Source organism: Lampetra planeri, chromosome 5 (genome assembly GCF_965212315.1).
Source record: "Lampetra planeri chromosome 5, kcLamPlan1.2.h2, whole genome shotgun sequence".
NCBI lineage: Eukaryota > Metazoa > Chordata > Hyperoartia > Petromyzontiformes > Petromyzontidae > Lampetra > Lampetra planeri.
Window position 1 is genome coordinate 18,504,164 of NC_136111.1, and position 16,734 is coordinate 18,520,897.

At 51.1% G+C, this 16,734-nt stretch overlaps 1 protein-coding gene across 24 annotated transcripts in view; it reads left to right on the top strand.

Moving 5' to 3' along the window:
- The window catches only part of LOC144719079 (CCR4-NOT transcription complex subunit 3-like), a 32,410-nt gene extending 21,255 nt beyond the window's left edge, over window positions 1–11,155 (top strand). For 22 of the 24 annotated variants that reach the window (XM_078594873.1, XM_078594867.1, XM_078594880.1 and 19 more), the window contains 10 exons: window positions 763–810; window positions 1,259–1,500; window positions 2,414–2,583; window positions 3,946–4,183; window positions 4,842–5,178; window positions 6,528–6,633; window positions 7,427–7,664; window positions 8,766–8,898; window positions 10,130–10,255; window positions 10,651–11,155. In XM_078594873.1, the coding sequence (XP_078450999.1) occupies window positions 763–810; window positions 1,259–1,500; window positions 2,414–2,583; window positions 3,946–4,183; window positions 4,842–5,178; window positions 6,528–6,633; window positions 7,427–7,664; window positions 8,766–8,898; window positions 10,130–10,255; window positions 10,651–10,749 (1,737 nt within the window). In that variant the 3' untranslated portion in view covers window positions 10,750–11,155. The remainder of the gene's footprint in view (window positions 1–762; window positions 811–1,258; window positions 1,501–2,413; window positions 2,584–3,945; window positions 4,184–4,841; window positions 5,179–6,527; window positions 6,634–7,426; window positions 7,665–8,765; window positions 8,899–10,129; window positions 10,256–10,650) is intronic. The other 2 variants (XM_078594884.1, XM_078594879.1) reach the window with 1 other exon arrangement.
- The last annotated feature ends 5,579 nt before the right edge of the window (window positions 11,156–16,734 follow it).

Sequence of the window (16,734 nt, forward strand, 5' to 3'; positions counted from 1 at the left end):
CTTAACCTGGTAAAATAAAGATTGTGAAAATAGTTCAGCTCCCCTCAAACGTCCAACACCTCTCCTCTCCAATGAAAAAAAAAATACACGTGCGCACAGGCAGTACTAAAAAAACCAAGAAAATTATGAATAACGGGTTGCGTTCCAGAGACCCGTTTGTTCTTAAGTCAATTTGTTCTTATCTCGTAACTCAATATTTTATCATACGTACAGTCAGTGTTACAAAATGTGGTTCAACAAAAAAAGGGAAGCGTTGCTAAAGTCATAAATAACAAAAAATATATACTGTACACTTGCTGTAATACATGCTGTACAGTAAATAAAACATTAAATGATGATGTTGATGGTAGTAGCCTTGACACCACAGAGTGATTTGCAGTGGTTCCTTAAATAATCTACCTTGCCTGGTTGTGTGATTTGGTAACATGAAATAAAAAAAAAACATCGTTTTATTTTCACTTACCTTGAGTCAGCCAGTTCACTTTTGTTGTGCATCACGCGGGATGCTGGGACTCATTACATCTCGCGGAGGATTGCTCCACCGAACAAAATAGTTCCTCTGTTCGTGAACACGACCGAATGTTCGCAATGTCTTATGGTGGTCCGTTGGTAAGCGCAGTTGTTCATAAGTCGGACGTTCGTATCTCCGGGACTGCCCGTACCTCGTTACTCTCCCCATCTTCAAAGAAAATAATTTTCCCTAATCAAACGTTCGTCGCGGTTCCTGGGGTGACGTAGATTACAACTTGCTTCTTTTCACAGGAAAACCACGATGAGGAGAAGAGGAGTAAGGACTGCGAGATGACGCAGGTGGGGGTCACACTTTTTTCCATTTCAGTCGCGACATAAACAATTTGGGAATTTCGATTTAAAGCTTTTGTGACTGCAGGGATTCATATTCTTGGTTCTTTCGGTAAAGTCACGTAGAAAGGACGCTGCTTGCGTTGTGGCTGAAACGTCGCGAGATTTTTTTTATTATGTTTTATTTTTCTTATTTTCTTATTTCCCTTCTACGTGACTTTACCGAAAGAACCAAGAATATGAATTTGGGAATCGAGTTCTGGTCGCCGGATTCATAGCGCAGTGCGCCCACCCACTGTACCACCACTCCACGCAAAACCTTTACTGTCATTATTATTACTTGACCAGTTGTAGGTGTTTACCGTCTACTGATTCGGTCGCAGGATCTGACCCTCCTGAAAATTATCGTCCAACTCGGCGTGCCTCTTCTGGGTAGACAAGAATAATCAATATTCAGCATGCCATTTCCACCCCCCACCCCCTCCGCCCTGTCACGCAGTCACTACCGAAACTGTTGTGCGTGAAGGCGAACCACACAAACCACGCGCCGCCGTCGCCCGTCGCCAGCCACCCCGTGGCGTGCCGGGGCACGGCCAAGAATGCGACGGCGCCCGGCACAGCGGGCAGAGGCTCGGCTCCTGCCCGGACCGTCAACTCCGCCAACTCCGCCGTTGTCGTTGCCGCCGCCGCCGCCGCGATGTAAGCCCCTGTGCGCTTGGTGCACGCGCTTCCTATTTTGTACGCTTTCGCGGGATCGTTTATAGATTTTTTGCTCTTCGCTCGCTCTACCAGGGCGCCGGGAAAGCATTTCAGGGCGGTGGGCAAGGGCACAGGCTGCAGCATGGATACCGTGCAGGAGAAATGTTTGAATGCGCGCCACACGACGTGAAGCAAATGCCTAACTAAACGCTGCATTGATGAGAGACTTGGATTTGTGATCCGATTATTTGTGTGTTGTAGCGGGTGGCGAGGGGGTGGGAGGTGGTGCAGAGCCATTGGTCTTGATTGGGAGGGGGTTATTGTACCCAAACGGTAGAGAGAACCACTGGTTTAGGGGAACTGTGCGGTCTACTGCCTCGTTCCGTGTCGTCTGTACCGTTCGTCTCGTTTGTTCCACGAAGTTCATTCTCACAATTGGCGTTTACTTTGATTTTGATCTGTGCGATTTCAGCGTAAGAATCGACTCGCTTGATCGTTACTTGCCTTACAGGTGCTTTAGGCTTGTCGGGCATCTGACGTGTATTAGTCGTGTTATGCATACACGTTGATTTAATGAAGATTGCCAATTCATGGTCACTAGTTGATTCAATTATCCTCCTTTGTCTCATTTGTTCTGTCTTGTTTTTATTGTTTTGTTTCTGTCTGTCTCGCTCGTAAAGTTTGGCAGTTTTGCATTCCGATTTCTAACCTATCGGTTCTCATGCGCGCTATGATCCGACGCGTACCGCGAACGCAAGAATCGACTTTTTCCATCGACGGCTCGATGCGCCTGTAACTCGGCTGACGCAAAAACCATCGCTCGTTCGGAGCACCGGGGGGGGTGGGTGGGGGAGGCCGTGTCAATGAAGGGTGCCATGCCGCGGTTGCGCTGCGCTTCTCTCGTGTCGACCAGGAACCACGTGGCACCGGCGCCGGCCACACCGAACCAGGGCTACGTGGTGGTGGTGGCGGTGGGAGCGAGCGCCCCGTGCGGCACAGCCGGTGGCACCTCCCAGCCCCGGCCTCCCGGCTCCGCCGTGGCCATGCCGAACACTCCCGCCAAACCGCCCAATGGCATCACGAGTGAGTGCGCCTCTTTTCGATTAAGTGCGTTTGTGCTCTTCGCCGCCGCTCGTCACCCGCAAGCGTGGCCTTCCGTGTTCGGCATCCATTTGCGACGGCTTTTCCCACCGCCTTCCCGAGCGCCGCAGTGGTGGGGCACCTTCAGGAGTCGAAGTGAGGGACATATGACCTCACTTCGCTGAACTTTAACCCGCGGTGGGGCGTGGTTTTTTTCGTGACGCCGATAGAATTCGTGCTCGGAACGCCACCTGACCTTGCAAAGGTCGCACTTGAGTTTTGTCTAAAAATCAAATGCTTTGTTGATTTCACGCCGCGGAAGTGCATCGTGGGAGGTGAACGACAGATAGCGACCGCCCCCCCCCCACCCCTCCTTAGCTTCAGACAGAGGCGTCGCTGCAGAGGAATTCTGCAGCGTCGGCGTCTTTGGCTTCACCAGCTCGTGCGTTATAAATGGGGTTGTGCCGAGAGGTTCTACTCGCGGCTTTAAATGATTTCTTCATCCAAAACAACGGGGGAGTGTCCTTGAAGAGTTGATAACCGACATGTATTTACGTTAACCTAATGGAGAATACATTTACGATCCACTTTCGATCATACTTATTATGATCTCTCCCCCACACATGGTTACGTAATTAACTGAACAGTTCGTGCTTTTCTCGTCCACACAACCCTTTCCGAGACGTCTACAAGTTGCGGGGTGGCGTGCCCCGTTCACCGCCGAATCTCAGAATGTGCAAGCGGCTCCTTGTTAATTTTATTCAGGGAGGTGTAGTAGCGCCGTTGGTTTTGAAGACATTTTACTCACCGCAGAGAACCGTAGCGACACGACCACACTCTACGGCCGCTGGCGCCAGACAGTGTCGCACGCCCTCCCGCATGGCCTTGTGGGAGGATCGGTACCGATGAAGTTATTTTATACTTTTTCTTCCGGTTTCGGAATTGGAAGAAAAGCTGATGATGTACACGTATGGCATCGGAACGGGAAGGGGTTAATACTCTCTGGGCATTGATGTTCGTGGGTTATCAACATTTTTTACAGGACACCCGGCACATGTTGAGCACTGTCTTGAAGATGACTCGATTGTACCGTAATAGAGGTTTTTTTTGGGGTTAGATCGTGTAGGTATGAATATGTTGTTAAACCCGCCACCACCAGACACAGCCAATTAGTAAGGTTTGTCACGTAAACAAAAGATGCCAATTAGTTACTAGTTCAGCACACCGGTGTGTTGGAGAGTAAACCCACAACATTTACAAATGGTTAATATTGGTCGCGAAAGCCTACGTGTTAAACTCGATTGTACCGACACGCTTGTTTATCCCGCCTCGTTTTCCCCTTTCTCCACCCGCATCGGTTCTCAGGCTACAGCGCCGTGGTTGCGGAGGGAGGTAACCTGGAGCCATCGCAGTCTGTGAACAACAGCAGCAGCAGCAGCAGCAACAACATCGGCAGCAGCAGCAGTAGTATCAGTAGCAGCAGCGGCGGCAGCAGCGGCACAAACAGCGGCGGCAGCAGCAGCAGCAGTAACGGCAGCGAACACACGCAGCTGCCCAGCGCGGCGCAACCTCCGCTGTCTACCGCCCCCTCACCCAGCACCGGGTACTGAGTCCCAGATGTAACTCCCTGCCAGCCATTCCTCACACTCGTGGGGAACGGCGCTTAACGTCGTCGAAGGGGTTGGTGTGAAACGGGTGGATTTAGGTAAATTTGGAACTTGACGGGCTTTTGTATGTTAACGTGCACTGTGCGGAATAGGGGGTGGGGGAACGGGGGGGGGGGGGGGGACCCTGCTGAGGAGACGCGATAAGTCGAAACCGGCACAGGGTTTGCTAGCAGCTGTTGTTGTCAACCACGTACACTGTACAGAATGGCTGCATAGTTCCTATGTGCCGGTCACATGCAACACACACTGGTGAATCCGAGACAGTTGGCCCTTGCACTCATAATTATCGATGCGCGTGTCGTGGGTGCAGGAATCTGTAGTAGATCAACGGATACTATTTGTTACATCTCTTGTCAGTAGCTAGCAAGCAAGTGTGCAGGAGGTGCAACTTGCACCAGGGCCGAGGTGCCCGTGCTACCAAGAGGGTTGGAGATAGGACGGCGGGAGCCATGCCATTCCTTGTTCTTGCTGCGTACCGAGGCCCATGCCAACCGCGTTTTTGCCACCGTCACTCGGCAATTTTCCCTGGCCGCTGTTCCGAGGTAACGGAGCCTAACGACCTCCTCTCATTCCCCCCCCCCATTCCGTGCACAGCACCAGCGAGTACTCATCGAGTTCAGGGCTGCCGAGGCCACCCAGCGGTAACGCCACCCTTCCCGCCACAAATAACAGCAGCGGCGCCAGCAGCAGTAGCAGCGGCGCCAGCAGCAGCGCCAGCAGCAGCGCCAGTGCACCGTCACCGCCGGCCACCCCGGCGACTCCGGGCACCATCATCGCCACGGCCGCCGTGACGGTGACGGCGACGCTCACCGTCACCGTGACGCAGACGACGACGGCGGCGGCGGCGTTCCACGACGTTGGAGCGAGCGTCGCGGCGTCGCTACCTGCGCTCAGCAACGGCCCGCTCGCTCACTCGCCTTGCGACGCCAAGGTGGGGGCACGCGCTCCGGCTTCCAACCATTTAGAGATTTACAAATTGGGGGCGGGCCGGGGGGGGTTATTGCTGTGTTCGGTCACCAATGCCAATACCCGCCATTCGCCACTTAGCGACGGTGACGTCACCATGGTGCCTGTGCCAGGCCAGGTGCACTTTGAGCCCACGTGAAGTGTCGAAGGCTCGCTGACCGGAGATCACGGGATGGACCCAGGTGCCATGAGTTGACTGACTGAGATGACCGGCAAAGGCACCAGCTGTGTCCCCTGCTGTGCCAACTTGGTGTATTTTAGCCGCCCGGCGCTCCGCTCGTTTTTGTCAGCGTCGCTCCTCTGCCCTCCTTTGTTTGCCCGCCATTATAGCTCACTAGTGACATCACCGCTCCGTTTAATTGAAGCGTATAGGAGTGACGTCAACATGAACTTACTGAAACATGATGACGCATCTGACCGTAACTTTCAAGTATTTTTTTTCTAATTTTACGAAGCTTCCAAGGATGTATCGGACAGCCTGGGACGCAGAGGCTAGGAGTATATTAAATAATTATAAGTTACAACCCTTTTGTTGAGCTACTGCTGGATGAAGATATCCCCATACCATGACGGACAATACTTGCCAAGCTGGTCAGTCTCCGTCGCGTCTCCTGTCCAACTTTTTTAGTCAGATCTCAATATTCTGCACAGGCCCACCGCTTCCGTTGTTGGCATTGCCAAATCTTGAGAAGTTGTGGTTGCTGCAGGGCATCTCAGGAGATGTGATCCATGGTTTGCTTCTCCTGAAAAGCACATAGGTCGGTTGTGCAGCAGAAGTGCACCACCCCCCCCCCCCCCATGATTTCATCTACCGAAACCCACTCTTAGCCTATTTCGGCTCCGCCATGTGAGCCATTCGGAATTGGAGCCAGACGCGAACTCCTCACTGGGGGTGATTCCTCACCGGCTCCATTCAGCAGCTTTGTCGCTTGATTTTTCGCATTCTTTTTGCCAGAGGAAAGTTAGGGCAGATTCCGGTGAGCTGTTCAGCGTTGGTTGGTGAAGGCGAAGAGGCCCAGCACCGGTGATGATGTTACTCTTAGCCAGCGATGATAGCCGTGTTCAGGAACCGTGCTCGGGATTGCCAGGGTCATAGCGCAGTGCGCAAACCAGTGCGTCCACGCTCCACCTTCGGCGCGTATATTACAAGATCAATTTGTCGTCGAGGTTGCGTTTTTTCCATGTAAGTTTATTTAAAATCGCCTTCCTGCGTGGTGTTGTACGTTGACATTTGTTGACGAAAGCGTAATTATAATTTTTTCTCTTCCCCCTACCCCGACCGTCTCCGCCAATCGCTCGCACATGGCGCTCCAGAGCCCAAGCCCCGAGCGTCTGAGCTCACCGAAGAGCTTGGCGGCGCACATTGTGGTGAGCGCCGGCCTGGAGGAGCAGGTGCACTCGCTGCACCTCAACCACAGCGGTGAGAATGCGGCGAGCCAGATGACGCACCCACTCGCGAGCGATGGTACAAACAAGTAAACCGTGTGGGCGAGCGAGCGACTGACCGAGCGATCGAGCGATCGATCGAGAGAGCCTGGAGTCTCCACCATCACACACACACAAGAATGTAACACTCAAAGGTCCACGCAGACAAGTTTCACTTGCTTTGCTACCGGCTTGCACTCACGCTCACAGCACAGCAGGTTTGGCTGCTCCGCCGATCTTTATGAGATCCTTGCACAAATTATTTAATAACAAATTGCCTTAGCTCCTATTCAAAGTGTTAATGAAACTGTAAACTATAAAAAATTTACTATTTTATTTTACTAGGTAAGGCCCTCTGAGCTACATAGCTGTTTTTCAGACGTGACCTGGCCACATGCGATGATAGTTCAACGAATTGGCTGATCACGTGGAAGTTTATAGCAGCCAAATGCTCTGAACGCGTGATGTTGATTCTCAATGGGGAGGGAAAAAATGGAGGAACCGGAGAAAGATTCATGCGACCTTGGGGAGAGAGAACATTCAAACTCCAAACACACAGCAGGCGTCAGGGTCGGGATCGAACCCACGACCTCCTGCATACCAGGCGAGGTAGTTAACACCTTGCCCCACTGCGGTGCCCCAATTAACAGCTTTTCACTTCGGGTGTATTTTTTGTATGTTGCTGGATCAGACGCTCGTGTGCCACTACGCACGGCCGTGACATTTTCCTCGTGAAACTTCACTGCCCGTGCCCTGTCTCCCCCTGCCTCCCCCTGCCCCCCCCCCAGAGCTGCTGCTGGAGGAGGAGTTGGAGACGCCGCCGCCGCCGGTGGTGCTGGACGGCGAGGGCTCGGACGCGCCGTCCCCCGGCGTGGAGGTGGCGACGGTGGAGGCGAGGCTGCAGCCCGTGATGGGCGTCTGCCCGCTGGCGCCCGTGCCTCTTGTCAAGGAGCTGCTGTACCAGCAGGCCATGCTGGAGGCGGTGTGGCATCACATGCCGCACCCCTCCGACTCGGAGAGGCTCAGGTGAGGGTCGATTTCACGCCTCTTGAAATTTCCCCCCCCCCCCTCCCAACCATAACCCATCGGGCTAAGAAGCAATTTCCACATTTACAGACAAGCTTGAATTGTGTTGTAGAATTACATTCGCACTGCAACTTCAGTGATTTTATTTAGTCAGTCGAGGTGGTGCTGTTGTGCGTGTGTGATGGGTGGAGCGGTTCGTGCACCGCGGTGCAAACCCGGCGACCCGAGTTGATGATGAATATCTGAGCCGGTCCCAGGCCTCCCCTAGGTGGGCACAGCCTCTTGCAGCGTGTATATTATACAGCGCAATGTGTACCTGGTGCAGTGTGTAAACATCAGCACTGGGCTGGCAAAAGGCGGCCGGGCGTGGTGCTGTCCCACACCAACCCTCTTTTGTGCCGTGTCGGCGTTCATGTAGGTGCCATTCGCTAACAGCATTTGCGCCAAAAGTTCGTGAGAGGCCGCATGGGGGATCTCTGTCTTGTTGGCTCTATTGGCCCTGTCGTGTAAAAGTGGATGTGCTTGCCTACTGCTAAATTGTGCGCACAAGTGCATTCTTGCACAGGCATGCTGCAGGGGCGCTGCTGGTGAAATGTTAGCTGCCTCGCCTGGTATGGAAGAGGTCGTGGTTTCGGTCCCGACCCTGACACCTTTATATTTTGAGTTTGCGTGTTCTCCCCGTGGTCGCGTGGACTTTTCTCCGGGTCCTGCGGTTTTTCCCTCCCTCCACATTTCGAATCAACATCACGCCTTCAGCTTATTTCGCTGCTTTACATTTCCACATGATGATAAGCCACTTCGTTGAGCTGACATTTGTGGCCAGGTCGCTTCTGAGAAAGAGCTATGTAGCTCAGTGGGCCTTACCTGGTCAAATATAAATAAGTTCAGCCTTAGCGTGTAGCTGCTCTTGCGTGCATGTATTCACGCAACGTGTCCGCGCATTCGTCTATTACTCGACGGTCGATGGCATGGCCTGGTTGCCACGGGCCCTGGTTGCGAGAAATGAAATGGGGCCCGCCCTCCCGTCCAGTTTCATATCCCAGCGTCTGGACACTCGATCCACATCCATGTGGCCCCCGCCCGTGCCTGCTCCTCTCACAGGCATTACCTGCCCAGGAGTCCGTGCCCCATACCCGTGTACCACCAGCCCGCTCTGCCTGGCAGCTACGATTCCCTCGACTTCTACCAGCGCCTTTCCACCGAAACCCTCTTTTTCATCTTCTACTACCTGGAGGTAAAGTGCCGTGACTGCCCCCTCCCCTGTCCACGCTGTGCCGATGGTCTCGGTCGGATTCTAACGGGAAACCGGTTTTAGGACAGCTGTGCACGATAGCTTTTGGGCTCTACGGTGGCGAGGTGTTAACTACCTCGCCTGGTATACAGGAGGTCGTGGGTTCGATCCCGACCCTGACGCCTTCTGTATATTTGGGATTTGCACGTTCTCCACGTGGTGGTTGCGTGGATTTTTCTTCGGGTCCTCCGGTTTTTTCTTCCACATCTTAGAATCAACATCACGCGTTTAGAGTATTTGGCTGTTATAAAATGTCCATGTGACGACAAGCCACTTCGTTAGGATGTAATTCGTGATGGTCAGGCCGCTTCTTAAAAAAGCTATAAAGCTCAGTGAGGCCTTACGTGGTAAAATATATTTTTTATATATATATAGTTTATTGGGTTGAAACGCGCGCAATGTTTGCCACGAGCGATAGCAATACAACGCGACGTTGACGACTGCATAAAAGGTGAAACTGGTTTCAGAATCATTAGAATCTTTATTCACCCTGGAGGAATCTGACAAGCCGTGAAGCTCTTTTTCACAGATGTCCAGTCGGGGCGGGTCAGAAAGTTACCAAAGCAACAAACGGTACAAAAAAACGATAGGGGGTACAAAGTATAGGAAAGCTAAGCAAGGAACTAAATATAAGTAAATAAACAGTACAAATTGCGTAAGTACATCAATTCCTGTCGATTTTTCAGCACCAAATGCAATCTTGGGCAAGGCAGAAAAACAAAAAACCGTCCCAGACCACACCAACCAACACAGTCCCTCATTTAAATTGCAACATTTACATTTCACGTCGCATGGCATGACTATACTGCCCTAATGTTCCCTAACAGATCAAATTCAGGTTTCTTTATCTTCACGAGGTGAGGACTCAAGAGACCGTTTTCTTCTCGTTTGTGCGGGTGACCTGGCTCACCAAACTATGTAATTATAGTGGCACGGATATCATTGTTGTTGTCATATGGGGTAGCGGGAAAATGCAGCACAGACGATCCCAAAACAGCGTGAAACCTGAACGGAGTTGTCGTGTAGATGGAGCCATGGCGGTAGTGGTTTTGGTGGTGATGATAGAGGTCGTGGCAGTGATGGAGGTGGTGGTGGTGGTTTTAGAGGTGGCGGTAGAAGTGGCGGTGGTGCTTGTGGCGCCTGCAAGGCATTGTGGGTCGTGCATGCTCTGTAGGGCACCAAGGCGCAGTACTTGGCAGCCAAGGCCCTGAAGAAGCAGTCGTGGAGGTTCCACACCAAGTACATGATGTGGTTCCAGCGGCACGAGGAGCCGAAGACCATCACGGACGAGTACGAGCAGGTAGGTAGCACTGCACACTCGCTCGTTGCTTACACACTCGCCGACACATTTCCAGGCTTACGTGCTCACGTGCACGCTGACCCACACACTCGCAGGCTTGCACACTTGCTTACAGGCTCACCGACACACTCACTCCCAGGCTTGTACACCCGCTTACATGCTCGCTCTGTTTCCCGCTCACGGCCAATACCAGTGACGATTATCTGAGCCGGTCCTGGGCCTCCCCTAGTTCTACTCGGCCATAAATGAGTACCTGTCGTGATGTGTGGACATCGCCACTCGGGAGACAAAGGCCGCGCAGGCCTTCATAGGTGCTCGCTTAACATCACTTGCTCCAGCAGTCTTATAAAGGCTGTACGGGGGGACCATTTTGTCTTTGTTGTGTCTCTGCACAGGGTACGTACATTTACTTTGATTACGAGAAGTGGGGCCAACGCAAGAAGGAAGGGTTCACCTTCGAGTATCGCTACTTGGAGGACCGCGACCTGCAGTGAGAGGGCTGCCACGACCACCAGGAGCGATGGTGGGGGGGGTGACTCTCTCGCTGGGCGGGTGGCGGTGGTGGTGGAGACACCGAGGGTTCAACTTGACCCTCATCCCCTCCTCAACCCCCACCCAACCTCGGCTAACCCCCCACCCTTCTGTTCTCCATCAGTGAAACGCCGCTCCCGCTCAAAAAACAAATCTTCGAATTCCAAACCTCCATCATCCCATAAAGGACAGTAAACCAAGGGTCTTGTAAATCGTGTATTTTGCATCTTGATTATGCATACGTTGTCGTATGGCCAAGAGGGAGAGAATTTTCCTGTGATCATGTACAGTATTGGTTATAAACTTAACGATGTGCAAGCGTTTCGGAGCGCTTGTGATACGAAATAAAAAAAGTCTTCTTTTTCAGGGGCCGCTGTTGCGTCTCGTTTGTTCCCTGCCCGTGCGCCGCTGGCGTTTGCGTCGTGGGTTGGATCGACTCCCGGGCGTCGTGAACGACTTGCCCGGTCACGGAGCGTGAAAAACCCGACGGGCCTAAGCCCCTCGGTGTGTACGTAGCAGTAGTCGTAGTAGTGTGGAGTAACACGTCCGCCGTGGAGATGGAGCGAAGAAATCGGTTCGTCTGCAGGTGCCCGGTTGACTTATTGCGTCGCAGGATCACGAGAGGTGCCGGTGGCTCGTGGAGGGATTCATCCCAGCGGTGCATTGACCGTGGATGATGATGATGATGGTTATACAAAGCAAACCGTGAGCATCACCTAGAGGAAAGAAAATTTTTTGAAGAAAATCGCAATCCATATTTTAGTGCAGATCACATTTCGGTTTCCAGGAAATATCCTTGGTTATTGGCCACTTTTCTGCCAAATATGTGCAGAAACTACCTTTCTGCCTGCAAGTGAGTTAAGCCTGGATTTTTTTTTACGCAGACTTGCTCGCATTATTTTTCTCTCCCAACTTCATAAATTTGCAACCTGTTTACGGAACACGTGAGACGTTAGGAAAACTCTCAACTCTTGCACACTGCCAAACTCGTCATGTTGAACTCTGCCTCAATGCTCTCAACTCCCATCAGCTAGCTAAAAACGCCTCCATATTCCAATATATCTGTATAAAAAGCCAATAGATGCTGTTGTTATGCTCGCAACGCTTCACGCAATTTTCGCCAGCTCCTGCCGGGCGGAGATCTTCGTTTTCGCGCCCGCCGTCCTGACACCGAAGTCAAATGATCCGTCTCCCAGTGGCGAGCAAATCTGTGCGTCCAAGAGCCTCTCGCGCAGCGCGTGGGGGTGGGGTTGGGGGGCCTTCCTCGAGCAGTCGACAGAGCCAAGAGGTGCCGTGCCGTTTGCCTCTTGCAGCAACAGTCGCAGCTCTTGACGGGCCAAGGTGAAACCCAACAAGTATAACCCGTAAAAACAAAGTTTTTCACTATAAATCCTTTATATGCGTGGCGGCTAGAGTCCTCTCGTCCTCTGGCTTCAGATGGCTGCCACCTATGGGTCAGATGATTGCATTGCACCATTAAGCAATTGGTAATTAAATATAATATTTTTGTCCTAAAAAGTGTTAAATTTTGGAAAAACATTTTCACGAACATTAATTGTCGCGCACAACGAGTCTGTGTGGAAAATGTCAGCTCGATTGGATCACGGGAAGTGGGTTAAAAAACGACCGAAATATTTGCACGGTCGTAAGCAAGCAAGCGAACTTAATATAAAGGATTTAAAAAGACAGTTGCGGGAAATGCGCAAATCCCCAATTTTTTTTTTAAAGCTTGATAATTTTTTAATGCTTGTTAAAATGTTAATAGCTCAGCTTATTGAAGAGTATATTGAGTACATTGATTATATTGATGTAGTTTATGTTTAGTTTTTTCACATCGGTTTATTGTATGGTAGTAGGGTAGTTGCAGTTTTTTAGCGTCAATATACTAAATTCCTCTGTTGATATGTAAACTCCTTTGTCAAGGCGCTCTGCTCCTCCCACACAGCTTAAAAATACGCTGCCAAGCTTAGCGGTGTTCATTGGGACGCTGTCTTTCCGACAGCTCTGTTCTTCACCTGAGGACGGCTGCTTGTGTTGTGGCTGAAACGTCGTGAGAATTTTATTGTTTTATTTTTATTATTTCCCTTCTACGTGACTTTACCGAAATAACCAAAAATACCCATTCGCTTCGTCAACACTTCGGCTTATTTCGCAGCCCCATCAAGGTGGCCGCCATCTCCTGGTCCTGAGCTTAGTGCCACCGATCCTAAAAGAAAGTAGTCCTACGGTTGCCAAGGATTTACGCAATCCACATCTCTTGGGTTAACTAAAAGAAGGAAACTTTAATTGAGGGTGGCAGCCTTCGCGCGGCCCACTCTGTTAAGTGAGAATTCACGACGAATTCAATCAACGCGACGACTGAACATCGATCTTCCACCGGTCTCCAGAGCAACAGCAACGCTTGTGGTGACTGGCGTTCAATAAAAAGCAGTGTTTCTGTTTTTTCATTTGCAGATTTATTTTTACATTAACGTTACAGTACGGTAGAAATACAATACAGCGGGAATTACATAAAGTGACGACGTTTACAGAAGCCGCGCTGCGCAACTATTTCATCCAGCGACGTGAAGTGGTGGCCCCCTTTGGATCGCCCGTTTCCACTTTTCGGAAGGTGAAACAGAATCTCAAAGTGCACCCAGGAGTGTGGTCAAGCCACGCTCATGCCACGTAGCCGTGACATCGATTTGCATTGTGTAAATATGAGTGGGCACGAAGGTGTGCCCCTCTTTGTGGTACCCTGTGTAAATACACCAGCTCGTTTATTAATACATCGGCAGACCTGAACCACACGTGTAAGTTGGCGGCAGAGAGTTTTGGCACCACGGACACTTTTCACACCGTTAATACTTCACAACGAGAATGTGCAACCAATTTTGAGTTTAGTGCGGGGGGCAGCGGGCGGGGGGGGGTGTAACCTTGGCTTGCACTCGTCCCAAAATGTTTAAACTTCCTCGAGATGGGGCTCGAACCTTCGCCATCCGTACACCGAAGTGGTTTGCCGGTGGCTCGGCGCACGCGAGACCGCCACGCCGAACCCATGAGTACGGTTGCATTTTTGGCCACGAACATTGCACAGGAATTCAAAACATTTCCATGAAAACGACTGCTGGACAACAGAAGCTGCGATCCTGCGATTGGCACAAGTGTTTTCCCTAACCGTGAGTATACCCGCAACCACACACGCTCAAGCGTGCGAGTGTTTCGTGTGTGCGTGTATCGCTGGGTTTACGTTGAGAGAATTATTGTTGCTTAAAGAAGTGGTTTATTTTCGAATAAGCGGCTTTCGAAAATATATAGATAGCTTATTTTTTGGTTTAAACCTGCTTTAATACTGTATATATTTTTGTATTAATCCATTTAAGACTGAAAACATTTAAAAAATGATTTTTGTTAATACAAATTAAGTTATTTCGCATCTTTCAGTTTGGAAACCCATTGCAAATGTTTATACAGGTATGAGGGCGTGTGTGTGTACATGTGTTTGAGCGTGTGTGCACGTGTGTTCATATTCCGCGCGTCGATAAAGCATGTTCATTTTTTGTTTGCAGGAACACGAACAGCGCGGCTCCGAGTACGAATAACGGGAGAGGCTACGATGAGGATCGTTTCCGGAATCGTTGACCCCCCCGTTGTTGAACAATCGTTGGGCTGTTAAGTCACCCATGAACGATTAACACAGACACCGCCACGCACATAGCTTAGTTCTGACCGCTGAACACATACAACTATATATATTTTCTTTTTAAACGACAGACTTGTATTTGATTACATTTGTCTAATTTAGGAGAAACGCCAACATACAAAAAGGTCGTATTTTTGCCCGACCCCTCCTTTACAACATTTTGAAAGCTCAAAACGAGAACAACCCACAAATGGAAACCCATTCGTTGTACCGAGTCAACATGAGGAGTGTCCCTCCTGGACTTGGCACAGGATTGCCCCGACGTTGAGTTTGTGGCTGTGAGTTTGAATCCTTTGAGCATCTTTCGCAGCACCGAACGTGGCCAACCCCGCTAATCGGAGGTGCGGGTGGAAGGACAACAAACTAAACGCACAAAAAAGCAGTTCCAAAGACGTGAGTTGGTCAATCTGGTTGATTCAAAAGTGCATAGCTCCTGGCGACTTCCTAATATCGGAGAAGAAAGAGCGTTCCAGACGGCCGCTGAAGCGTGCTTGAAAGCGCGCACCCTGTGCTGTACCATCTTCGGTTCTAACAACGCGTGCGAACGTCGCGCGGTTGCCAAACGCATTGCGCGTACGCGAGACCGACGCTGGCGTTTTGCGCGACGGGCAGAGGCTCGCGGAGCATTGCAGAGCGTAAACAAGAAAAAAGACGCCAAGAAACTGAAGAGGTGAACAGAAACGAAGCTCGCACCGCAGCAAAAGAAAAAAAACAGCTGACGCACGACCCTGCAGAGGAAGAACCCACTTCGTTAGAATATCGGCGGCACAAAAATAAATAAATAAACACGTATCGCTCAAACTAGTCCCAAGAAAAAAATTATTGCTCAAACGAGCGGTGAGTCGGTGTTCACATCCCGTTGCAGCCCTGAGCCTGTGGTGGAAATTCCACGTTCCTTTTGGCAAGGGCGAGTCTCTCCCGTCGGGTAAACTCCTGTTTGACTTGCCCGCAGAATGGTACTCATTTTTATCAACCCCAAAGGGATGATTGGCTGAGTTAACCTCCACCCCCACCTCAAACCAGATTGGAAGTCGCTACCTTCAGATTGCGCTAAGCAACCGGATGTCGAATCGCGTCTTATCGCCACACGCGAAGATAATAGCGGAGCTGCACAATCGATGATACTGTGCGGTGTTCAGAGGAGATGGTTCCCACTTGAAGGGTTGTTCTCTTTTTGGAAACTTTTCATGTCGAGCTCGGGGGTGCGGGTCCTTACGTCCGTGTGTGTGGTGCATGGATCGGTGCTACTTGATTCCTCGAGCACAGAAGGCTTACAAACTCGGACCCCCTACACCTCGTACGATTAAGCTCGCACAATGCCGATGTGCGATGTGCGATTCCGGACTGAATTTGCGAAAACCCAAGTCCGAGACAGATTCACCGACTTCCACAAGAGGTTGGGTGTCTGAATGCCAAGCCCACACTCGCCGTGAATTCGAATCGCTTTCCCCAATCGAGCGTCGTCTTGGTTTCACTCTCAATCACGCACGAGTTGTTGAGTCCTACTCCCATTTAGAACGTCGCGTGGTGTTTGAATCGTTCAATTCTGCAAATGGCATTGTTGTCGAAGATTGGTTTTACACCGTTGAATGATGCCGTGAGCACCGAAAGTGAAACTTCGAGTAAGAAAGGTGGCGGGGGGGGGGGGCACCGGGTTCATTGCCAGTGGTTGAGGGCTTCGGTTTGGGATTTGGTCGTGGTAAGGACCACGGGTTTATCGACACGTCAGAGTACGTGTACGGTTAGGGTCTGGTCGGTTAGTGGCGCTGAGGGTTATGAGCAGGGCAGGGTTTTGTTTCGAGAGCGAGGTTCGGGTGTTGAGTTGACGGGCGTGCTTAAAGGGTTCGAGGTACAGCGAAGAGCTTGGTGAGTTGCTACGGCTCAGGGGGTCTTCGTAAATCGCCTGGTCCCTCATTCATTGCCTCGGATAATAATAATAATAATGCAATTTATAACGCGCGCAAATTTGCGGACGTAACGGCCGCAACTCAGAGGCGCGGAGCCAAGCTCAGAGTCGCTCGAAAGCACGTGGTTATAGAGGTGAGTTCTTAAGTGTCTCTTGAAGGAGGCGATTGAGGTGATGCTGCGAATGTGCAGAGGGGTGATTGCGTTCCAGACTGTTGGGGCTGCCACCGAGAAGCGGCGCATAGACGTGACCATCCTGGATCTTGGTATCAAGAGGAGGTCGTGAGTCGCACTGCGCAGGCATCTGCCGTGTGCCGAGCTGCAAGTCGTCAATAATGCAGAAAGGTACGGCGGGCACTTC